This window comes from Phoenix dactylifera, chromosome 10 (assembly GCF_051530095.1).
Source record: "Phoenix dactylifera cultivar Ajwa chromosome 10, Ajwa_hap1_PhDact_Kaust_v1.1, whole genome shotgun sequence".
Classification (NCBI taxonomy): domain Eukaryota; kingdom Viridiplantae; phylum Streptophyta; class Magnoliopsida; order Arecales; family Arecaceae; genus Phoenix; species Phoenix dactylifera.
Genome location: NC_143199.1, coordinates 29,353,233 through 29,379,122, shown reverse-complemented (window position 1 = coordinate 29,379,122; position 25,890 = coordinate 29,353,233). Strand labels below are relative to the sequence as shown.

Sequence of the window (25,890 nt, the reverse complement as noted above, 5' to 3'; positions counted from 1 at the left end):
AAGTTTTATAATCCACAAAGTTTCATCCGCCTCTAAAGTGTTCGATGCACTCAACGATTAGAGGCAATCATGAAATCTAATTACCTTCAACATTTTACCATTCTTTTTTTATATAACTTTGATTACATAAGAATTTAAACTTAAAGAGATGGATCTATTTTATTTCACTTAGGGAGGAGCATTCGAAATCGGCATTGCATGTCTAGTAAAATAACGAGTTAAACACACTTTGTTGATTATCGTAAAACATGCCTCGTAAATATTGATAAGTAATAAAGACTGAAGATAAATCTTCTCTATGTCTCAAGAAACCTCGCCGGCAACCAAGTCATCCCCGAGGCATGAATTTGCATCACCTTATACCTTCAAAGACATGGTTGCAATGAAAGCTTTTATTTATTACTACTGTTGATGCCGCTGCTGTCTCTTTCTGGGCTTCGTAGGGCCAAATAAGCTATAGCCGGTCGAACATGTAAGAAATTAATAACACCAACAGCATAGTTTCTTTTCTTTTTTTTTCATGAATATCCTCTAATATATTAAAATTTGTATGAACATTTTTTCAAAATTAATATTTATATGTATCCCTCATAAAATACTTGTTTTGTTATACTATCTTTTTTTATTCTTATTTTTTAATATGCATCCATGCTGTTTAGTGCCCTTAAAAATTAATGATTTCAAATTAAAATGACTAAAATACTTTTAATCAGTAGATGTAAAAAAAAAAATATTAATAAAGCAATCGCGATGGAGGATAAAAAAGTAATTTTAAAATTTTATTTTATTTTTAATTAAAATAAATATAATTTTTATTAATGGGGTTAAAAGAACTATTATGTTAGGGACTGGGTAGCATCCTTTGTGGCTTAACGTTCCGAAGGCTTCATTTGGTACTCTTTTATCCTTTTTGATCTTATGGGCTGCACCCACATCCGTTGTGTATGGGTTGCTCTTGTACTAAAAAAAATAGTATTTAATAAAAATTTAAAAATAATTAAAAATTTTAAAAAATATACATACAAATTTAAATTTTTAGAATAATATTTATAAAAAAATCTTAAATTAGGAAATCTCACCAGCCAAATAATTTCCGACATGGACCTACCCATTCGGAACCGCCAGTGCTCAAGCTGCCACCTCAGCTCTTCGGGGATCGTCGAGTACAAAATTTAAGTTCCGACTTGTGTTCCGTGGGGAAGAATAAACACCCTCCTTTCGCCTTCAGTTTGATCGCTAGTCCGCGTACGGAAGGAAGAAATTAAAAAGAAAACAAAACCTAGCGAAGCTCGTATAGACGCTCGACATGCCCGATATCCGCCATGGATCCCCTCCCTCCAAACCCTAACCCTATCCCCATCCCCATCCTCGAGCTCCAACCCTCCCGGCGAACGCACGATGTCCGATGAACGGCCCCCGGATCCAGATGTCCACCCCCATGGCCCCGGCTGCCCTCTCCGCCCCACCACCCTCCTCGGCTGCCGCCGCACGATCGCCGCCGGCGCCACTCCAGTCCCACCTCCCTTCTCCTCTCTCCCTCGGCCTCCTCCCCCTCCCCCTCCCCCTCATCCCGCCTCCCGGGTCCACGACCCGCCCGCCGCCGTCCGGCCTCGACCCGGCCGAGGGCGCGCCCGTCGCGAGGGTGAGGCTGGCGGACGTCGCGCCCTACGAGGGTGCTCCGGGAGCCGCCTATGCTAGGGCTGTGGAGTCGCTGTCGGGATCGCTGATGAGGCACAACGCGGTGGTGATCGAGCTCGGGAGCGAGGAGGCGGTGGTGGTGCGGTGCGCGCTGGAGTCGGTGAGGATGTACTTTAAAGCAAGAGCGCGGAGCAGCAGCGGCGGTGGGGGAGTGGCGGGCTGGGGGAAGGCGAGCCGCGGGGTTTACATCTACCGCGCTGGGAGGTAGGAAATTGATGCAAAGTTGCATAAAAGTTAGTATTTTTTTTTGTCTTTTTTAGCTTTTCGTGATTGCTGAAAATAGGAAACATGATGAAAAATTTGTTAAGAGTTAATTAGAAGAAGTTTTATTTTAGGAGGGGATTTAGTCTTTTTTATGCTGCCATTATGATAAGGGAAATACAGACATGGAACTTTATTGTTTTAAATGCATGGATGGAAGCAACTTGTGGGTCAGATTACCGAAGTAGGTGCTGTTTTTGGATCGGTTTGGTTTCTTGACTTGGCAGTGAGTTATCAAGATGCCTGATTGGATCGTATATATCCAGTCTTAAAGATATAATCAAAAGGCATTCTTGTTCGAAAAATCTGTAATTATGAGCAAAGGGATTACCACAGATGGAGCTTTTGATATTGCGTCATTGTTGATGTATATTTCTGCTTTGCATATTGCCTTTATCAAATACTAATTTAAGTCATGAATTGGTGCATACACATCTGATCCAGGTGCACACTTGTTTTGACGCTAGCTTGACTACCTATAACTTCAAATATTGGTTGGTGTGCCCCTCTGGGCCTTGAATATATATTATCATACCATGACAGGATAAGTGGAAAATTGGGACCTTATGTGAGTTAGGTTACAAGCATTTTTATTCTTATTTTACATACTTGTTTATTTGAAGAACGGGACATTCCCTTGTTCTGGTTAAATGTTTGATCTATGTATACTAGTAAGTACTATGGAGTGTTTAGGTGACATTATGGGTTTCTTTTATCTTATGAGAAGAAGGCAGATCTTAAGAGGAGTCTAACTATGGCTTGAGCATAAGAAGTGACAGGAGCTAGGTGGTGGAAGATAAATTTGAATTAATCTTCATGACATCTGGAAAATTCATTCGTGTATTGGACAAACTTTTAAATCAAGGAGTCAAAAGAAGCTTGAATAAAATCAAGGGGAGAGGATTCAAAAACTTCCATTTCAGAGAAATTTTGGCATTGGATTGGAGCAAGGATTAGAAGTGGATTCATCTATACAGCCTTGGATCAGCAGAATAAAACTTGCCGTCTAGTTTCTTGTATTGTATGTGTTTATGGGCAGCCCGGTGTATGAGGCTCCCGCCACTGTGGGGGTATGCAAAGAATCCAACATATGCAGCCTAACCCCCATGTGTAGATTGCATGGGTTTATGCATGTTCCCATTTCTCAAATTAGCCTTTTGATTTTTGTGGTTACCATTTTACAAGCTGCTTTTCTGACATTTCCCAGTCACCATTGTGTGTGCAAAACATCCCTATTATACGTAATAAGCATCAGAAATACTAATGAGCATCTCACTATTATGGTTCATGTGCTTCATAAAAAAGCTGGTTCAACAGGCCTGACTGATTTTCTTCAAAACAGGGTTTGCAAGAAAGTGCTTGTTTAGTAGGTTTGTCTTTTAGGGTTCTGTTTACAGATGTGCATATATTATGTTTTATAGCTAGATATCTGGTTTGATGAGCGAAGCAACATAAATATGTTCATGTTTTTAGGGTTTTTGGGTGGTGTTGATGATATTCTGTCAACAACTTATTTGAGGTTTTGGATCACTTAGTTAGTTACCTAGATCTGATCGCTATTTGGTAATATGTTTGTTGAGTTAAAGCCTTGATACATCGAGAGGATTTCCTTAACTAGGTTTTCTAGTATTGACGGATGTCCTTCCTCTTGTTATATGATTTATGTTATGGTCCTAATTTTTCCTATTCCTTGATTGTGCCATGTATAACTGTATGTCATATTTGGGTAATGATCATGCATTATGTGCTTATGGGACATGATATACCATAGGAACAAGTGTTTGAACTTTTTGCTGATTCTTTAGTGAGATGGCCGACCACCTAGATCCAAGGGTTTGCCAATCAATTAAAAGTGATGCAACGATGATTCTCAACTTACTCGAGGATATTTTTTATTCATTTTCTTTTGCACCAAATTTAAGTTTCTTTTGCTTTTAAGCTATTTGACTGTCATTTGACATACTTATAAGGATGCAATTATCATTCTTGATGAGCCATGTTTTGCACCAAGTTCCATAATTCAGTTTGTTAGTTACTCGGAATTTAGTCCAAGTCATCTGAAATTTGAAGTATTCAACTGATGTTTGTCCAAAATTATACAGAGAGTAATAGTTGATTAGAATGCCAAAGTCATAGATTTTGCTACTAGTTTTTGTTCATATCCTCCTTGAATGTATTTAAAACATTAAGTTGATGGGTTTTTGTTGGGTAATTTGGGATTTAATAGGTTCTGTTATTCATGATTTCCAAGTAGGCATTCATCAGCTGGCTTCAGTGACTTTAAGGAGGCATTAATTATTGCTTCGAGCTCTAAAGGAGCCAGTTATGATGTATATTGAGTTGACAATGATGTATCATGGATGGTGTTGCAATGGTTTGATGTGGTGGAGCATGCTGAGGTGAGAATTAGCTTTGATGTCTTTAGAGATGGCACTGTGATATGGACATGTTGGCTCCAGATGGGACTGCAGTGGATGGGGTTGTTTAATAATCTTATTTAAGGATCGTATTTTGCTGAGGGTTTCGATGGTTTGCTGGAGTTGACTCTATTTTTCTGTTATTGTATGTTGATATTCTACACCTTAGCTAAATGTTTTTCATACTTGCTTTCCATAATCGAGAAAAATGTATATTCATTACATGTTTGCTCAAAGAGAGCTAAATGAAAGGGACATGGATCTGTCTGTTGGCATGCACTGATGAGAGGTTCCAGGTTCAAATGCTGTGTTTGTCAAGAAAAGAGAGCCGACTGGGTATGTGTAAAAGCAGTCACACCCTCCATGATTGGGTATAGGGAAACAGTGAATTTGTTTCTAACCCTGCTATCTATGTTGGTCATATCATAAATAAAGAGGAACAGTGCTATCTATTTTTAAGGCTAAAATATAAGAATTGGAGCAATTTTATAAAATATTTTACTATATACAAGTGTTAGTCAACATCAAACACTTTTACGGGGTAAAAAATCATCAATGTTCAAGGCTTCAAGCCATCTGATGCTTCATTATGTCTGCCACTAGGGTGAAGAGAAAGTTATCGTTTGTATTGATTGAAACGAAAGGTTGTAAACTGTGCCAAAATGTTTCCTTGTGCATCTGTACAATTTGGCATGACTTTTCATAAAATTCACTAATATTTGGGTGATTTACATTTTTGTATTTTGTGATGATTAAATTCTTTGTTTTGATTTTAATGCATTTTAGGGCTTTGGAAGATGGAGACCTGTCACCCGCATGCATGAATGATGCTTTTAGATGTATGGGAAAGGCAGCTCGTGCTGCTCTCTGTGCGATAGCAAGACATCTTCGTCTACGCAGCGAGTAAGATAGTTTTTGTGGATGTTAGTGTTAGCTGATATCTATGAAATGGTTGCATGTGGTTGAATTGTTTTTCAGTGATTTTCTCCCTTGAATGATAGTGAGAAATTTTGGCAGTGTTTTCAACCATCTGCTTGACGATACCCCACTACCTGCCAATGAGGTCTCTTCATCAGTGTTGGTTGCAGCCTGTTCTCATGCCTCATTACAGAATGGCAAGGGGCCTATTGGAGCAGGAAAATCTTTGGCTAATGAAGTCGAAAAAGGGATGTTGACATTAATTGCTTCTGACAGTCCTGGGATTCAGGTATTTAGCTTCTTTTAGTATGAATTTTGAGCAACTAGTAGTTATAGGGTTCTGGAATAGGCTTCACCTGCCAATGCTTCTGCTTCTTCTCTCTTCTCATTTTAGCTTTAAACTTTTTCTAACTATAAGGAAGATAGCTGGTATGCATTTCCTCTGACATCATTATATCGCTGTATTTGGATACTTCTGTTCCTTGAAATCATTTGCTCAGTTACTGCTTTGATAGGTTTGTGACCCAAATGGTCGTTGGTACCTAGCCGATGGTGGTTCAGGTCCTGGTGACCTATTGTTGGTTACGGGAAGGGCACTTAGTCATGCTACTGCTGGTCTTCGCCCGGCTGCCTCATATAGGATCGCTGGTGACTATTCTTCAGGAATGATGACTGCTGGAAGGTTTGAATTTACATCAATCTGCTCATAACTTATCTACATAAGTTTGCCTAAGCTAGACCCTTGCTATGCAATAACAGTGGAGTTTCAAGTGGACAATTCATGGCTTTGTGCACACAATTGATACCCGATTTATTCCTAATACCTGACCTGTTTTATCTTTGTTTGTAGGGCATCACTGACATTTAGACTAATGCCTCAAAGCAATGCTATATTAGATTGCTCCCCAATTGCAGCTGCTGGCCATGTAATCCCACAAAGTTACCAACCAATATCTGTGAGCCAGTTCATGGATGACTTGTCTGCTGAAGAAGATGTGTGCAACCTTCCTGATAATACCTATGTGAGTTTACTATTTTAAGCATCTCCTATCTTCATATTGTTTTTTCCTTCTCCTTCATCTTGTGAGCATTCCGTACTTAATTGTGAAGATAGGGGATCTCATTCTATACTGTTGACTAGATATTATGGGATGTTAGAATTACCACTGTTGTAGAAGACTGATATGCTAAAAAATTGTATCAGTTCTATGATTACTGCTGGTTATAGATGAAGCAAACAAGTTATAAAATTGAGCTTCAAATGAAGCTAGAAACTAGAAATCATTTCAAAGTTTTTTCCAGGGAGATCCAAGAGTTTGCCCCAAAGTAAAGAATTTATGTCAAACAAGAAAACAGAGTTTTTTTTGGTTGGAGTCTTGGAGCCAAAAGTGTTAGGGTCCTAGGGCTAGGAGATTAGGGACACATCTAGGTGGAAATCTTGGATAAAAGAAAATATGAAAATATCTAAAAAGGATAAGAAATGTAAGAAGGATCTATAATGCCCGATTGATAATCATTACCACATCGTGTGATGTTGTTAGTGCTTCACAACTTTACAGTCACTACATACAATCTCATAAGGAGCTGAAGTTGGAATCCCAGATAAAGAGTAAAAAAAAGGAGGTCTGAACAGAAAGTGGAGAAAGAGGGATGACAGTTCAGTCTGTTGTAGTAAAAACTAAAAAGAAAGTTAAGGATGCAAAGAAGAATGAAGAGCAATAAAAGAAAAGAAAAGAGAACAGAGGAATCTAGCTAGAATTTGAGAAAAGAATGAAGGAAAAAAAACCTGTCATATTATTTAGACACGGTTCCTATTCCATCATCATTTACAACTCCTATTTAGCAGAGCAAGAACTTATGGATTACCTTATATGACTTTTCTCAGATTCCTGACTTTTGAACTACTTTAGATGTCCCTCTAATGACCTATTGCTTCATATTTTGTATATTACTTGTAATGATTCCTTATCATTCATCTCTTCTATGCCCTTGTCATACTGTTGTTTTTATCTGGTCATGGTCATGGCACTAACATAAAAGGATCACAATAAATAAGCACCAAATCTAAAATTATCCAATAATATCAATTGAGCTATAAAGAACATTCTCATCATATTTTTTAAAAAGATTTATAGTACCATTTCTAGCAGAGGATATTCCATTTTATTATGTATCACATGTTTCTCACAACTTTAACGTACCAATTAGCATTTTCCTTACATTGATAACACAAGACTGATTTCTGGCCTTTTTCTTCCTGTTTGGAATTCTCTCTTAGGTGGCATGCGATGATCATAATCTAATTAGGGAACCATCATTGAGAAGTGTCCTCTCAGACCCTCTATCGTAAGTTTCAGTTCTCTTTCTACATTTTATTTACTTTTTTTTGATGTTCTCATTGGTTCTTTTTGTGAACCATCGTACTAGGGAGTAGGAAGAATAATCAGACTAGTTCTTGTTATTTGTCGATATTATTTTGTTACCCTATCCCATAAATTGAAGTGTGCCTCATAAGTTTGATTTCATTAGTTACAATTTTGGCAGTCGACCTTATTCAATAAATGGGTACCCATAGTTGTTCTACAATCGATGTCATCTTCTGCATGATTAAGATCTCATAGAATAAGCGAATAGCAAAACTAACACAATTTCTTCTATGATTTTCCATATATTCATGTGTATCAGCTAGTCTTAGTACTTTAACTTTTTTATTTCTCAAAATTGATCTCTAGTCTAGTTATCAAGGTTTGTTGTGCTGGTACCGAAGCCTATACCGGTCGGCCGGCGACACGGTTCGGTGCGCCTCTGTGTCATTCCGTGTCAGGCCCGTACCGTCACTGCAGAGAGGGCGAGGGAGCGGGAGAGGGAGAATAGGAGAGAGAAAGAGAGAGAGAGAGGGGGGAAGGGAGAGAGGGTCGCCGGAGGGGCTCCATCGCCGACATCACTTAAAATTTTTAAAATAAAAAAAGGGGCCTCGATGGACCCCTATTTTATTCGAAACAGGGGTCCGGAGGGCAGAGCCCCTTCGACGCTCTTCAGAGGCCTCCAATGGCCCTCCCTCCCTCTTCCTCTTCCTTCCCCCCTCCCCCCTGTCTCTCTCTCTTCCTCTCTTTCCTTCTCCCTCTCTTCCTACTTGCCAGTTTACCATTTTGAATGCCGGAACCGTTCCGATCCGCCACTAGCACGATTCGGGACGGGTTCGCATTCCTTGCTAGTTATCCTTATTGACCCATTGTACATCTTTGTCCACCTTATTTGTAGCTTCTCTAAGATTATATTTTATTGGGAGCCCATTTAACAACTTCTGGAAAGAACATTTCCATCTTTCCTTTTCTTTGAGAGATCATTTCTATCTTTCATAATTATCATCAATTATTTAGATTGAATTATATCCAACTTAGTACAGTAAAATTATCTACATCTCTAGTTTCACTTTATCAATCTTGAGTGGCTTGAGTGGTGTTCAGATCCCCTTTATCTTTTTGTAAAATCATAAACAGCCAAATATACCTTTTTTTATAGTGGAATTAAAGCCAAACGTACTTTACGTTAATCTTCTTTTGTGCTCATGTAGCTGGATCTTTAGCCACTCCTTGAAGAAGATATTCAAGATAACCTTTTCCTGTAGTTTCCATTTGAACCTCAATTTTTCACCAGAATATTTCTTTTCTGTAGCTTCTTTACCTTTAGAACTTGTACCCTTCTGATGCATTCTTCAATATGTGTAATGCATGCTGCAGGTTGATGGGTGTGCATGCATGTATCTATAACTCTACATATATTATCTGTTTTCCCATAATAGATGTGTATAGGAAAATTTATGTGGTTTTGCTACTATTATTGTTATCACATGGAAGTAGAGCGCTTAACTTTATCCAAATGCTATATTTTCTGATTACGTTTGGCAGAGAGGCTCCAGATGTTTATTGACTTTGGATGCTTGTGCGACGCAAATGAATTTTCGACAGACTTATTCTTATTTCCAATCTTGTGTTCGTGTGATATGGGTTCTCATGGATTTATTGTCAAATTCTGTTGTTACAGGGGGGCATTCCTTGAGGATGCTATGGTTGTATCTTGCGGGCATTCATTTGGTGGCCACATGTTGAAGAAAGTCATAGAAATGGTATGTGTGGATCCTTCTCATTTGGTCTTCATGTAATGCTCTGAACAAGCAGTATATGAAGTATGGTGATATGATTCAAGTAATCAAACTTAAATTGTTACTTATTAGTTTAGCCTCCAATAGGTAATAGAAAATAACTAATCGGATAATGCATATAGGAGGGGGAAAGTGAGAGTAAAACTGAATGTTGTGAACTAGGGAAAAATTATGAATAACTGTGGCAAGTTATGATCTAACCCGCATCTGATCCACTTTAAATGGGTTCGGGTTTGGCATAAATAGGTCTGGGTCATAAACGGGTCGAGCCACTTGGACCCATTTATTAAGCGAGTCAATTTTAGGTTTAGACCTCGGACTTGTTTTGGCCCATTTAAAAGCTACTCCCACTTAGGGCCCATTTAACCCGATCCACTTGACCCGTTTAAGACCCACTTAATCGTTTATTTAATCCATTTAAGACCCGCTTAACCTGTTTATTATTTAACTTGATTCAACCCATTTATGATATGGGTTGTGTGGGTCGGGTTAGTTTACCTGTTCAATAAATAAAAAGAGATCAGTTTCAGGTCTAGGTTTTTAATAAATAGGGTGGATTCAGGTTGAAAGATTTTTTGACCTGACCCGACCCAATTGTTAGCCCTAATTATGAGTTCTCAAAGTGGATTAAAGTTTGCAGGCTAGTAGTAGTTACTCTCCATTAAACTGCAAATTTAAGAGAAAATTCAGTATAGGTTTATGTCAGCAACAGTGGTGTGAGATAAAAAAATAATCCTGTGGATTGGGAAACAGTGATGATGTCTGAATTTTGAGAGGATTCTAGGCAGGACTTAGGGCTACTATAGTAGTTACTCTCCTTCAAACTGCAAATTTAAGCGAAAAATCAGTATAGGCTTATAGTAGCAGCAGTGGTGTGAGAGATAAAAAAAGAACCCTGCTGTGGATTGAGGAACAGTGACGACATCTGAATTTTGAGAGGATTTTAGGCTGAAGGACTCAGGGCTTTGTATTGGTTTAAATTGGAAATACATTTAGCAATTTGGAAAAAAAGGTTATTGGGGGTGTTCTGGACTATTTTGCCCAGGGTATAATCTGCAACTGTGGTATTTTTTACTATGAACCTTGTTCTGTATTTGTAAGGGTGCTATTTTTGCTTCAGCAAAATTCTAATACAAACTTGATTAACGAAATTCAAGACCTGTTGTATATTCTTGTCTGGCTTCTTTTACGAAACTATTGATTCATATCTTTTGGTTTCTTTTGTCAGCATAAAGAAATAATCAATGTCTATCTTTTTTGCTGTGTTCTTTTTCAATCAGGCTAGATGTACTCTATGCAGTTCTGAAATAGATCCGGGGTCCTTGGTCCCTAACTTTGGTACTTGCTGATCTTGTGCAAAATTTTCCAGTAAAGCTTGATCCTTGTACGTTTTTGGCTAGTTATTAACTTTTTTTTTCCTCATCCTATTTTCTTACAGCTTTGAGAGCTGCAGCTACAGCAGTGAAGATGGAGGATGACAGGAGACTCTTCCATAATGCTGCTCTCCGAAAACGCAGGAAAGAAGTAGGCGAGCAGATGGATGCCCTGAAGAAACTAGGCAAGGTACACTTCTGACAATCTGTTGCAAAGCTAATTTAGTGGCCAAAATAAGTTTCCACGGTTGTTACAACTTTTTTATTTATTTTGTGAAATTATCAGGAAAATGGTGAGGTGGCGGTTGACAGTGACAGCCCTAGACCGCTAAAAGGAGTTCAATATCCATTTGCAGTGAATGAGAAAGTGTTGATCAAGGTGAATTCTTTTGCTACAAGCCTATACTTATAAAGTTATTGCCTGTACCATGGTATGATATACTTCTGGAGAAAAAGTGTTGACACTAGAAAATATACAGGGAAACAGGAGGACCCCTGACAAATTTGTTGGAAGGGAAGCAGTGATCACATCCCAATGCTTGAATGGCTGGTAACCTTGCAGGGTTTTTACGGTTTTTAAGTGTATCGTGTGTTGAAATGTAGCAAGTCTCTAAAACCATAGATCTGACTTGTAGGTATCTCCTCAAGATTCTTGACAGTGGAGAAAGCGTACGCTTGCAATACCGCTCTCTCCAGAAACTCCCATGCTCTCAAGCTGATGACAGGGCTCAGCCAGAACCACTGCTTCAGAGCAGCAGTTGACAGAATCACATGGATACTTTTATTGCATCCTCTGCCTGCTTTGGTCATGTGGCTCCTCTCTTTGGCCAGTTATTGTACATTTTTGGCGGATCCCCATGTACGTGCGTATCTTTCTGAAGTTGTTCTGCCAGGGAGAAGAAAGAAAAGAGGATTGGGGCCAATATAAGCCCTCAAATCCTGTAAAAATCAAAGGCCAGTGTTACAGAGCTGTTGTAACCGGCAAATGATGTCCCATGTAACTGTCTCTGGTGCCTTGCACCCCTGCTGTGTGCAATAGAGATCAAGGACTAAGAAATTTAATACTAATTGTGATATGCAGAATCCAGTCAAATGGCTAGTTATGTTGACGTTGCAAAGCATGTTGGGTTAAGTGATTATTTCTAGTTATTGTTCGATGTACACTGTTGTTTTGGTTGTTTTATTGATATGTCTTAGTGCCCACTGAATTCAAGTTTAGATTTGAGGCCTTGTAGGAATCATTAGATATGCTAAAACTATGTTACAGTGCAAGCCCAGAGGCAAATTATCAGGCAGACCAGGTTATCGATGCTTTGCGGCAGCATCTTCCCCCATCTGGAGAACAGGGCAGGTTCCCGACCTTGGTCGAAATGTTGATTTAGTGTTTTTTAAGATTTGCTACTAATTACGGTAATAGTGATTTTAAAGGTTTGTCTCTTCCTGTCATGAGCTTAAACTATATATGAAACCATGAGGTAAGTTTCCCTTCAGGGCACCCCTGTCTTGAGCAAAGTTTCCAAAGCCAAGAATTTGGAAATGAATACTGAGGGCCCGCTAACCGTGTAATAGTGTGTAACAGAGTAGGGCAGTTAAACTAGGACTCGGGCGCATCTTTTAAAGCCCTTATTGTTGGAAACGTGGGACTCCAAAACCATCCAAAGGGCCCGGAGAATAAGACTGACGGATAGCAGTGTAGAACATTAGAAATATCTTCTTTCATGCTTTCACATCACCAAAGATCGGCAATGCTGAGACAAGTGAAAATTGTACCCTGGTTACGTCTTTTGCTATTACCTTTTTGCATCACTGAGAAAAAGGTTGAAGGAACTTTTTTTCAGAAAGAAAAAATTCAAATGCCTCCCTTTTCACTTATAGGATGATTTGGGAACAAATCTATGGATTTTTAACATATATCCATGTTGCGTGAGCGCCTTACACTTCACCAATCCTGTGTTGGTCTAATGTCAGCAGCAAAAGTAATAATAAGTATCTTTCCCCTCCTCTTTGTGTGAAATATATAAACTATCATCAAAGATTTGTTCATTTTCAGTCTCTTGTTCTTATTTAGTAATTAAGTTTTAAATTAAGTACTGTTTAACACTCTACAATTTTGGACAAAAGAGAGGTGAAATTCATATTTAAAATCAGTCATTATCAAATCAGATCTGATCGGCAACACATACATCAATGATAAAGAAAACAGAATTTTTCTAAATTTGTTGCCCATAAGATCTGGCTTGATATAGATGACTTTTTTGAATTTCAACTCCCGCTTGTCCAATAAGGTTAAGAGTATTTCAATACCAAACTTCAAGCGCAGCAAAAGTGATTTTAGACTCTTGCAAGAAAAACTTCTCCTTCTCCTTTTCTTTTTAGTAGAGAACAGGACTCTGAAGCCATCCAGTTGTATAATTGCACAGAATGCAGCAGCTTACGGCAACTAAGGAATGATGCACTTACAAGTGGTAACATGGTTTTCTTCAATCTTGAATGGTACTCTGATAAAAGGATTGTTTCGGACCAGAAATCCCATAATATGAAGTAATAGAGCTGTAAGACAATGTGCTTGCATGGGTTTTGAAATACTCACACAAGCATAATCCTTGCAAAATCACCAATCGAGTAAAAATGTCACAGCATCATTTTAGACTGCCGCATAATAACTACGCCACAAGCGGACCACATGAACTCCCATTAGAGACTATACATACTAAAATTTAGCACAAGAGAAAAATGAAGCAAAAGAACAGTCAGCAAAATGATGCAATGGCTGCTCTTTGACTGCCTATGCATTGGGAGGCCAAAGCTTGGTGTCTTGTGTGGTATCCACAACTGCAGGAGGCAACCATTGCCACATGGCCACACCAGGGAATGCAGTAACGGAGGCAGCTTTGTTTGCTGGAGCCTGACCATGCGGAGCATATGCAACAGGGGCAGCAGCAGCATGGAATGAAATTGGATGTGGCATAAATCCTGCTGGAGGCACGCTCATGGCCTTGACTTGTTGCTCTAATCTCTCCTTATCTGCCTTCAACCTCGTCTTCTCATCCCGAAGCTCATTCTTCTCCACCTGAAAAAACAAAGAAGATGCATAAGAATATCACATATAGATAAGGTAAAACTTGGTCATGCAAACACAAACTTGTGTTAAAAAGATCAGCTGGACAATTTATCTACAAATACCTTAACTTATTATGCATTTCAAAGTGAATTGATCACATATTCCAGAAAAGCATTTGTTTTTCATCTATTCACACATATTCTTTGTCTTTTGGAGACTTAGCTTATACCCTGCAGTTCATATACTTCACTAAGTCTTTAATTGCTCGAACATTTTCTCCAATTTAAGGCTGCTTGCTGTGGCAACATCATGCTTCACTATCAAAACCTCTGTAGAAGAGAAGTCCTCAAAAAGCACATTGATCTTTCTGGAAGGAAATTACTGCACCATTTTTTTTTGGTAAAATTATGTGCATCATTCATTCAGTTATGGAAGAAATATATATTCTGTTAGATGATTGATATGGTATCTCCACCTTTTCTTATGTCCTTCCCCTCACCTGTAGGGGTTAAAATGTCAAACTACACAACTATACTTCAGCAAGAAACTTATAATAACATAACCTAATGAAATTTAAGTCGGCTATCAGAAGCTGTGTTATGTCCATAGAAAGAGAATAAAGCGTAATGGCATGGTAAGACCTTTAGATCTTTAATTGTTTCTTGGAGATTTTCATTTGATTCCTTAAGTTGTTGTGCTTCACTTCTTAACTGTACCAATACACGAGCCGCATCGCTCAAAATACTGGCTCTGTCAGACTTCGGAGGCCTACCAGGATCAAGGATGGAACTCAATTCCAAAAACCTAAAATGTGAAAATCGAAAGTTAATCAAACAATAATAAGTGAGAATGGAATAATGGATGTGGAAGAAAACCTTTTCTGCTAACTAGTCTCTAGCACTTCCACATTTCTGTTTCAGTGTGATTAATGGAGTACCTATCATTTAGCCTATCCCGCCGCATTTTCTCACGGCACGCTTTAGTCTTGGGTCCTGAACATGATTCATCTCTTACCCTGGAAAATTTAGAGAACGTGAGTTTTTGATATACTCCCTTCAGCTAGAAATTTGCAAAAGGCTCCTGGCTTTTATTAATACCAACTAGAATGGTGCAAATTAGTTCAAAATATTATGATGCAAAATATTTATAAATAAAAGAAATAACAATATAATGTACTTGTGCAATTTTGAGAAAGCAAGAATATAAAAGGACGTAGGATAGACGCTTTATGTTAAGAAATGGTTAAGAGGTGATCAGAATACTTTTTTATCAAGATTAAGATAAAGAATTAGCTAAATTGTAGAGCTTGGCCACGAAATTACCGATCTATGCAAGTTAAAAATCGATATTCTGCACACGATGTTGGCTATTAAAAACAGGGCATTTTCCATTTTAGATGCTTAATATATCCATCATATAATATCAAAATCAAGAAAAAATTGTACCTTTTGCGCGAGCTGGCCTGGTCAAGACTGCAAACATCTATGCATGCCCCTTGAATCCCAATTCTGTTAAAATTTTCACTGAAACCATTGGATCATCGGAAGAAAGACGCATATACTACACAAACAAATACGATAATATCAAAGGAAACCCCAGTATCCCAAGAATCTCGGGGCGAGCTCGAATCGACTGAGCAGAGCATGACCGATTGCCCCAAGAATCTTGGCTACTGGGCGTGATCGGTGCCTGATCTAATTCGACTCCTCACAACACGGCGATGCACTGAACGTAAGGAACCTAGAAAAAAAAAATCCGTTGTCGTACCCGGATGTCGGAGCCAAATCGCAGAAACTCTCTAGAGCGCAGCGCAACTCTCCATCCGACCCTCCGCCATCGATCCAGTAATCCTCGATCGAATTGCATCCCATCGCAGATCGAAATCCCCCGCGGCCTCCTCCGCCAAATCCGGGGAAGAAGAACGCGAATTACCGGGCCCGATCCGTCTTCCGGCCCTTTTCCGGCAGGGAAACGGCCACGAGATCAAGCTCCCAAGAACCCCGGAAAAACTAGGGTTAGGGTTAGGGTTAGGGTTAGGGCTAGGGCTTCCGAAACTAGGGACGGAGAGGGATAAAGGAAGAAACCGGAGGGGAAGAGGAACGAGCGGTTTTGAGAAGATTTTTTTTCCTTTTTTTTTATGTGGGCCGGCTCGGAATGTTTGAACGTAAAGGAACGAAAGCGGCCTTATACATGCACTAGAAATTTTGTATAGACGCAATTGACGGTCCGATTGACAGGTCAGTAACTAACTCGACGATCTTGGCCGTTATTTTGATGGACTTTATGCCGGTCCATCTTTTTGAGGGTCCCACCTGCAGCGGAACCACCGATGTCTCATTCGCGTGCGGATTCGTGAACGGATCGAGTGGCCGCCTCGTGTGCTGACGTCACCCACGAGTCAGTGGCCGTCGCTATCTTATTCTTCTAATGCTGTTCGGACCCAACACCGTATACCCGCTGCTTCTTTGATGAATAAATATAAAGGTTTGATAAGCTACTCTTATTCTTGCATTCTTTTAACTTCTTCGGATGGATAAGTTATTTCCTATAGATAGCATTTATTCTTAAAATAAAAGAAAAATTTTATCCACCTTCTAGGTGGATAAATCATTTTTTTCATCAACCTGAACAATATTTTTTTATTTTATTTCTAAAATATTCCTAACCATATAGTATAATATCTAATATATAGTATAGATAATATATGTTATATATTAATGTAATGAATTACATTTTTATTATAATTTATAATACCTTATACGATAATCTAATGTAATATAATTCTAATATAATATTAGAATATAATATACTATCATATTATTCTAACTTAATATAATATTATTTTACTAAAGTACGATATATTATTTTAATATATATTATATTATTATTATATAATATAATATTTATATAATAACATAGTATTCTGGGAAATAGTAATGAAAAAGAGCATAGAAAATATATTACGAAGCTATTTTTCAATGCATAAAAAATATAAATACAATTTTTTTCTACTTAAATATTGTATGAAAAACACTTATTTAAAAAATATAAATTCTAAGATAATTTTTTTATTCTCTAAGCAAATAGGACTATATTCTATGGGAGATTAAGACTAGATTTTGGTACATTGATTAAAGGGGGAAGGATTATATATGGGGATAATTATATGTTAGGGGTTGGAATTGGTTGCGTGCAGCATATGGTCCAACTCTTTTTTATGGAGCATGTGGTCCGCTTTTTAAAATGAGCTTTTGTCAGGGTTTAGAAAGGAAAAACAAAAAATGGAGGAGGGATGCGGCGCGACACGACTTGTTAAAAATGTGACAGCTAATCGGGTAGTTCTATATACACCCCCCCTATTGCTCAGGACACCCCCCAAAAACCAAAAAAAAAAAAACCCAAACTAACCTTTAGTGTAATTACCATATTGCCCTTGAAATTTTTCATACGCCCCCCCTTCCTCCTCCTCCGTTTCGTTTTGAAAAGAAAAAAAAAAAAACACCCCTAAAACCCCCCTTAAACCCCTCCTCCCCCGTTCCCCCTTCTCCCTCTCGTCGCCGGCATTCTCCCGATCTCCGACCACCTCGCCGGCTTCTCCCGGAACCACCTCGCCGGCTTCTCCCGAAATTTTTTTTTTTCACGGTTCGTGCTCCGTTCGGCACTGGATCGCCGAACAAAAGGCTTCTGTTCGGCTGAACAGTGCCGAACAGAAGCCTTCTGTTCGGCAACCCTCAACCGAACAGATCTGTTCGGCTGCACAGTGCCGAACAGAAGGCTTCTGTCCGGCACTGTTCAGCCGAACAGAAGCCTTTTGTTCGGCGATCCAGTGCCGAACGGAGCACGAACCGTGAAAAAAAAAAATTTCGGGAGAAGCCGGCGAGGTGGTTCCGGGAGAAGCCGGCGAGGTGGTCGGAGATCGGGAGAATGCCGGCGACGAGAGGGAAAAGGGGGAACGGGGGGTTTTGGGCGTTGGCGAGGTGTTTTGGAGGGGAAGAGCGGGGTGGGGGGGGGGTTTGGGGGGTGTAGAGAGCAATTTAGGTGAGGGGGTGGGGAGGGTGGGGGGTAATTTAGGAATTTTTAATTTTTTAGGGGTGTCCTTAGCAAATGGGGGGGTGTAGAGAGTATTTAATTTTTTTTTAATTTTTGGGGGGTGTCCTGAGCAATAGGGGGGGTGTATATAGAACCACCCCAGCTAATCGGGGTCTTATAGCTCCAAAGCAAAAAAAAAAAAAAAAAAATAGGGGTCTTATAGCACGTGGAAGCCGGGTTGGTTTGCCGGTTTTACACGCACACGCCTTCACTTTGATGTTATTATCTAGGTTAATTTAGTTGAAAGGATTCAGTCTGTAGCTCCTTGGTTCCAGCCTAGAAAATAGAGACTCATATATTAAGGTATAGACCGGGTATGGAGAAATATGGTCCTAGCTTTCTCTTTTGACGTTTTATAGTATTTGTCTATAGTTACAAAGAAAAAAGGAGCAAAAAAAATGAGGTAGAGAAGCATGAGAATGTCATGTTGGGTTGTATTAAACAAGATGTATATTTTTATCTAGGATTTTGATTGAAGAGAGAGTGGGAATAGGTCGTGTATGCTCTTGCGATGTTCATGAGTCAAAAGTGCAAAATATCTGGAAAAGAATATTTCATGGAAGATACAAGGGGTACAAAATTTAATAGCTTTCTTTGTGCTATGCAGCAAAGGCACTTTGGTTGGCGCTCCTTAGTTCTAAGCAGGCACAGATTGGTGTTTGTAAATTTATTTATGACAATCATGGTTGAGTTTTTGGGTTTTCTATTGCCTTCGTGTACTTATGTATATGTACTTATGATAACCTAATGTTGTTCGAGCATCAGTTGGCACACTTTTGGATAAAAGTGATAGTTTAGATACTTCTCTTTAGCATTGACTCTACGGTCAGTCGGTCACAATGTCGAGATTCCAGAAAATGTGAACATCAAGTTGCCAATTGCAATCAATGTGAGCATTGACCATTTCTCCTACTTGAGGAGTTTGAAGTATCTATATATAAACTTGAGAGTATCTACTAGCATCGACTTTGACTCGTCTAGGATATTCTATAAATCTTGCCATTTCCAATAAGACTTGACAATAGCCTTCCAAATTGGATAACAGGAATTGTTCAATTTACGAAGAAAAGCGGTAGTAACAAAAGTAGCCATATTGATGTTGGTAAAGTCAGACACGTCGAACCCATTGTGAGAGAAAATAGTAGCATCATCCATGATGATTCATCTCTTTAATCACTAAAACAAGAGTTCACACGCTTGCACTACTGCACAATGAATTATTAGAAGTTCTTCAACCATGACGAGCTACGAACATACAAACCACCAACAATCAAGTCGCTGCTCCAAAAATTGCGCTCCGAATAAATATCGAAGCCGCAAATTGCTTAACCACTTTCTAACTTTGCTCCGATATCATGTAGAATGGCACGTTACACGGAGTAGATCAATCATGCTGGGCCAAAATCTGGAACAAACACCAAAAAAATAACAAAAAAGATATGCTGGAAGAAAAATAATTAGAAGAGAAAAAATATTTTATTAAAAAAGTGAACCACATGAAAAAGTTCTTTCACACTGCTCACCAAGAAGAACAACTCTCACTCTATTTTTTTCTCTCTTTTCTCGCGCCACTCTCCATTTCTTAAACCACACTAAAGGTCTCTTTAAATAGAATGGGATATTTGATTACTACCCAAATTCGACACCTACTAAAAGATAAGACTTATCGCTAATAAAGGATAAGGATAAGATTTACCGCTGCTAAAAATAAGGATAAGACTTATGACTACTAAAGAATAAGGATAAGACTTATCATTACTAAAGAATTAAAAATTCTAGTAGAATAAAACTAGAAATAGAATCTTAGCATAAGTAGGATAAGCAATGATTCTTAACACGATTTAGTTAACTATGTCATTTAATATGATTCTAAATCACAAAAAATGATAGATAATTAGAGAAGTATAGTGGTATCCATCTACAGGAAAAGCAATGATGTAAACAACATGTCAGGTAGTAAAAAATGAATCTTGTACCCACACTATGAAGAAAAGAATCTATCAACACTAGAGATCGACTACATTCTCCCTTAGGTGGGAAATTTCAACAAAACCATCTTCAATCAACCATATGCATGCCAAAATCTAATCGCCACCATGTTATATAACAACTGGGATGATAATAGGAATATCAGGCAAAGGTTGACGGAAATAGGCATCAATAAAACTATATATATTATGGCACTTAAATGTATGGAGGTGGTAAGTATCCAATATCTACCTCACGAATAACCAATGTAGGACTAAATACACGCCTGCACGGGTTTTAACATACTTTTTCTATGAAGCTCTGACGTCCTCGCCAGGCTAAAGCACATCTATATAAATCTAATCACAACTATCACGATTGGCCTGTAGTCAGCCCTAATAGATCCATGCTGCAGTGTCTCCTAGTCCACATAGGCACTACAAGAAAATACACTTTTAGCGACCACTTTCGGCGACTAAATGAATAGTGGTCGCTGCAAATAAGGCCATTTGCGACCAACATCCTTGTTAGTTACTGAATGATTGTACTACACCGACTAAATGCATATTTGGTCGCGGAAAATCAAAACCAAGTTGGCGGGGTGGAGGTAAAACGATTGGTGACTAAAGTTTGGTCGCTGAAAATAAAGCTATATGCGACCAACATTCTTGTTAGTTACTGAATAATTGTCCTACACCGACTAAATGTATATTTGGTCGCGGAAAATCAAAACCAAGTTGGCGGGGTGGAGGTAAAACGATTAGTGACTAAAGTTTGGTCGCTAAAAAGAAAGCTATATGCGACCAACATTCTTGTTAGTTACTGAATAATTGTCCTACACCTACTAAATGCATATTTGGTCGCAGAAAAGCAATACCAAGTTGGCGGGCTGGAGGTAAAACTTTTGGCGACTAAATTTTGGTCCTTAAAGGTTCACCTCCAGCGACTAAAAAAAATTTAGTCCAGGAAAACTTTTACGAATGGCGCCTTTTTTCGATGAAAAAATTGGGCAGAAAGTTTGAGTTTTTTAGTGACCAAACTTTTGGTAGTGGAAGGTTCCCGTAAAACCGAACGATGTTGTACTAGCCCCTGTAAGATGCTAATTTCTAAGTTCAAAAAAAAAAAAAAAACGGCTTATTTTCAAACGGTGCCGTTTAACACCTTAATTCACTTAGGCATATCCTCGTCTCTTCGGCTAAATCTCAATCCCACAAAAGTCGAGAAAAGTATGCATGTAGGGACGTCGTGCGAGAAACCAAACAAACCCTAATTCCCTATTCCTCTATTCGGCTTTAACTCCTTGCCTTCACCCGTCGCCGTAGTTAATTCCTTCGCCCGTTCGCCGTTCCCCTATCCAGAATCCCAAATCCCTCCCACTCGGTGCTAGCCAAGCCTTCTTCGCTTCCGAGTTCTTGCCCTATATCTGGAGAAGAGGAAGACCATGTCCGGTTGCGGCGGACACTACCAGAAAACAAGCGTATAGTGACGGAAAACTAGTGACGGCCCGTTATCAGTCACTATTTGTGATGGAGTAGTGACAGACAGAAATTTGGTCACCGTGGTGTGAACTTAGTGACAGATTAGTGACAGACCGGTCACAGAATACACGGATAGGATGGACGCCAAAACTTAGTGACCACCGTAGTGACGGGATATCTGTCGCAAAATTGGTAACCAAAACTGCAACCAGACAGTGACAAATTCAGTCGTCACAAAAATCGTAACCCAAGTATTTATAAATTTTTAAAAGATTATTTTTGGCAGTGACGGATTATTGATAGAAATTTCCGTCACTAAATTTAATTTCTAATTCCAAAAATATTAAAAATATTATTTTTAAAAAATTATAAATTAAAAAAAATAAAAAAAGAAAAATTTAGAATGAAACTAAGTGTGCCCCGCCCAAATCCCCCCAGTCCGGCGCCAACACGAAAGCAAGGAACGGTAAATTCTAATCCTCCAGCCCTGCAGCCGCCCCTCAACCCGTGCACACCCCCCACCCCCCTCCTCTCCCCCCCCCCCCCCCCCCAGCGATCCCTAACCCCTCCTCCTCCTCCTCCCTAACCCAAATCCAACAAATCCCTAACCGGAAGGCCGTCCACGGCAGGGATGACCCCTCCCCCTCCTCCTCCTCCTCCCTAACCCCTCCTCTCTCCTTTGCGTTAACTCCAAAACCCTAGCTTCCCCAATCCCTCTCCTCTCGAAACCCTAGCTCCCATGGCGGCCCTCCTATCCTCCCAGTGCCAGTGCCGCTTCTCCGCTGCCGCCCTGAGATCCTCCGTCTCGGCCAGGCGGAGCTGCTTCGATGGCCACCAGAGACCCCTCTGGTTCCGCCGCCTAGGGTTCTGCTGCTCTTCTTCTTCATCGAGGTTTCGCAAACTCGATTCCGGATGGGGAGAGGTACCGGTTGGTCCAGTTCTCTTCCAACGTAGGCAAATTTCTCCTCTCTCTCTCTCTCTCTCTTAATTTCTGTTACATCATAATTTCCTCATTGTAAAGATTCTTGAGTCACAAAGAGATGCTTTCTTCAAGTAGGTAGTGTAATATTGAAATAAAGAAAAAATTTCTCATATGTTGGATAATTAATGCTATTTGTTTCCTCACAGGAGGAAATGGGATTATATTTTTATAATCGTATCATATGTTCTGTGAAAATCACCTTTTGAATAGTTCCATTCGGTAAGGAGGCTGAGATTCTTGGATCACTTCTCATGATTTTCTTCTCCACTATGTAATAAGAAGGCTGAATATGTATGCTGAGGAGATATTAGTTTTCTCAGGCTCAAAGTTACTTAAGCTGGCAAGTTCGATATGAAAAAAATAGATCTATGTACCATATATCCAACATATGATGATTCTTTTCTGGGTTAGGCTTTTCCCACTGGTAAAGTGCCTGAACTGCATAAATTCAAGCAATATTTTTGGAGGTTTCTTAAACAATCTCATGGCTTGGGAGTGTAATACCAGGTTTCATTTCCAATACTATTTCTAAAATGTTAGGATTATCGCTTGCCAGTTGCCACATGGCTGAGCATGAACCACTGAACCAATGTTGCTTGTCTCATTACCCAGGCTTCTCTTGTAAGAGGTCTCTAGTCTCACTGGCCAGAATTTGTTAAAAAGATTCTGTAATCAATGTCATGCAATTGTTTGTTTGTATCCAGTGCAGTGACTTTGTTTCTGGTGCAGTATTTATTTAACACTTTGTGTTATATGTGAAAACATTTCTGGTTATTTTATTTAAATATAATTGCTCATGCTGAGTTTATTCCACATATCAACTATGAGAAAGGTTTAGTAGCTAGATCTTGATGGAATTGGAAATTGCTTCAACTATAATTATACTTGCTCATGCAGCGTTTACTCCACATTGTGATCATGAGAAGGGATTGGTAGCTTGATCTGATGATGGATGGAAATTGCTTCAACTATAATAAATGGCCATGGAAGAATTTGTTTGGCAGAGCCCTAGCATCTGGGATGTATGTTAGTCTGACTCTTTCTGTGGCCATTGCTTTGGAGCTTTAATTTCTGCTGCTTAAAAACTCATCTGATTTGAGAGATCCATGCTGCGATTTGTGTTTACAAAATGACAGCAGTTTGTGCAGTCGAAATAACCATTTTCTAGCTCTTCCATATTTTGAATTCAATCAGTTCACAGATATGGTTCCTCCCTGCTCTTAGTGGAGATGAATGCGGTCAACTGGTGCAGTGAGGAGGGCTGTAGCACAAGTAGCTCAATAAGATGAGAGTTGATGGGAGAACCCAGCTCTTTCAGAAATAATTCAAAGAAAATAATTTTACTTGGATGATGCAGATAAATTTTTGTATGCATGCCTGAATATATACAGCATTTCTGTTTATATGCACATTCTAAGTATTTTTCTGCTTTCTAGGTAGAGTACATTCTATTTGTCATATTTCACATGCAACCAGGCAGAGATAGCTAATCAGTGTTATCACTTACTTTGCCATTGAGGTTGGATTCAATTATTCTCTAGTTTGCATCGACTTGATCTACCACCAGATCAACTACATCCACAATCTGATCAGCAACAAGGTTTAGGCACACCTCCTATTCAATTTGACTGCAGCTCAGCAAACACAGTGCACTCTCCATATGTTAAAGCTGATTCGGAGCTTGAATACCATTGAAAATTTTGGTGTGTTGTTTATAGGTAGTATATTTCCTTTTAGATAAAATCTTGATTTTACTATTTGCATGAATAATACATTACTAAAGCTCTTTCTATCATTACATATTTGATAACTGAGGTCCTCTATGTGTCTTAAAGTTACAGATGCTGGATTATTGTTTTAGGTGAATATTCAATTTAGCTCATTAGTTTTATAAGATCTATTGATCGTCAACTTAGTGCATGCTTATAAATCTGCAACACAATTGCATAATGCAATGGAAAAAGTTTGCCTGAAGCTTTATGAAGTTCCCTTGAATCTTAAGGCACATGTCCTCAATTTTCATGTACTCATGCCCAACCAAAAGGGGAAAAAAGTGATCAGATTATTTTCCATTGCATGTCTTTGGTTGGGAATGTTGTGTTCTATCCAATCTTCAGCTCAAAGAAAATTATTGCCTTTTCAAACTATGCCCTGCAGTTGAAGCCTTTATAACCTGAGTATTATCCCCTTTATATTGTTGTTTCAAGGCCTGACAGTGATATTGCACATGTTGTCTGCTTTCTTGGTTTATTCACTGTTGCAAATCTTCATTAAATCTGTAACATTTCCTTCCTTACAAGTTTGGTGACAGAGTTCTTAAAGGAAGAATAGAAGTAAATTGCACATCTTACAAGTTTGGTGACAGAGTTCTTAAAGAAAAAGACTCAAACGCACAAGTCATCTATCCATCATGATGGGGCCATGTATTCAACTGGTGGTACAAATACTCGTTGGTATGTATTCTCATTTATATTACATAGGTTATTTAGAGATTTTGACCAAATTAAGCGAAATGTCATTGTGAACTTATACTTGAATTTTAGTTTATTATTTTTCACATGTAGTTATTAATTTTGTATTCTTTTTTGCTTTCTCAGATACATGGTGGAGTTATGAGCATGTGAAATTTAGTTTTTGGTACATGGATAGCTTTTGTTCAGATGATCATGGTGGAGTTGTCTACAAGCAGAATCTAGTTTTTGGTATAAAAATATTTTTGTCTACATGATGGTTGTTTGGATGAATAGCAAGATCAGATATTTTGGGATTTTTAATTTACATTTTGATGTATTTGGTGATGATTATCACCTTAACATATGGTATGGATGAAACATTGTGATGTATGGTATTAATAGATATGCTTGACTTTAGACTTATAGATGATGATATTTATAATGAATGATTATGGATTCTCCAACATTGTGTATACTTCTATTTGGATGAGCAAATGTATTATGTAATATGGATATTGGATAGGCTGTGTTGGTTGTACAGGATTTGGAACGAGCCCAAAAATAAATATTAAGCATATAATTTGAATTGTTAATTAAATACAGGTTAATACTTTCTGCCACCAAAAAATGTTTGTTGCCAATGCATTCCAATACATTCTGCGACCAAACTATTGATGGGGGAAGATAGACATTCAGTGACCATTTTTTTGGTAGCGGAAGACAAACATTCCACGACCAACTATTTGGTTGACGTTGAAATTAGCGACAACAGATTCGGTCGCTGAAAATTTTCTTCGGCAACCAAACGTTGGTCGTTGTTGGTGTACCTTAGGTGACCACACAATATTGGTCGCCAAAACCTTTCAGTGACTAGGGTTCGGCGACGAAGGGTATGCTAGTCACGAAAAGGTTTCGGCGACCAAATATAATTATTCGGCGACTAGAATCTTAGTCGCTGAATATGTATTTTCTTGTAGTGAGGTTATGGGCTGGGTCCGCTGTGATACAGTGATACTATTAGTAATAACTC

At 38.8% G+C, this 25,890-nt stretch overlaps 2 protein-coding genes and 1 long non-coding RNA gene across 7 annotated transcripts; 2 read left to right on the top strand and 1 right to left on the bottom strand.

Moving 5' to 3' along the window:
• Positions 1 to 1,194: 1,194 nt before the first annotated feature.
• Positions 1,195 to 11,947, top strand: LOC103724361 (uncharacterized). The gene is made up of 12 exons (XM_008815594.6): positions 1,195 to 1,902; positions 5,163 to 5,279; positions 5,394 to 5,583; positions 5,810 to 5,976; positions 6,145 to 6,316; positions 7,573 to 7,640; positions 9,339 to 9,420; positions 10,737 to 10,794; positions 10,895 to 11,019; positions 11,116 to 11,208; positions 11,309 to 11,379; positions 11,465 to 11,947. Exons 1-12 carry the CDS (start codon positions 1,406 to 1,408, stop codon positions 11,589 to 11,591), a joined length of 1,767 nt encoding a protein of 588 aa, XP_008813816.4. The 5' UTR covers positions 1,195 to 1,405; the 3' UTR covers positions 11,592 to 11,947.
• Positions 11,948 to 13,380: 1,433 nt separating this feature from the next.
• LOC103723976 (transcription factor ILR3-like) lies at positions 13,381 to 16,050 on the bottom strand. 2 transcript variants are annotated; one of them, XM_008815092.6, is made up of 5 exons: positions 15,658 to 16,050; positions 15,336 to 15,398; positions 14,828 to 14,905; positions 14,532 to 14,694; positions 13,381 to 13,899 (listed from the first exon to the last, which is right to left on the bottom strand). In XM_008815092.6, the coding sequence occupies exons 1-5, from the start codon at positions 15,759 to 15,761 to the stop codon at positions 13,615 to 13,617; spliced, it is 693 nt and encodes a 230-aa protein (XP_008813314.4). In that variant the 5' UTR covers positions 15,762 to 16,050; the 3' UTR covers positions 13,381 to 13,614. The 2 variants fall into 2 exon arrangements, with proteins under 2 accessions (XP_008813314.4, XP_038971331.3); XM_039115403.3 differs by having other exon boundaries at positions 15,336 to 15,413; positions 15,658 to 16,021.
• Positions 16,051 to 21,861: 5,811 nt separating this feature from the next.
• LOC149752753 (uncharacterized) lies at positions 21,862 to 25,324 on the top strand. 4 transcript variants are annotated; one of them, XR_016396703.1, is made up of 3 exons: positions 21,862 to 22,375; positions 23,305 to 24,860; positions 25,005 to 25,324. It is a non-coding gene; the product is annotated as an uncharacterized LOC149752753 (long non-coding RNA). The 4 variants fall into 4 exon arrangements; XR_016396705.1 differs by having other exon boundaries at positions 21,862 to 22,379; XR_016396706.1 differs by having other exon boundaries at positions 21,862 to 24,125; positions 24,719 to 24,860.
• Positions 25,325 to 25,890: the final 566 nt, after the last annotated feature.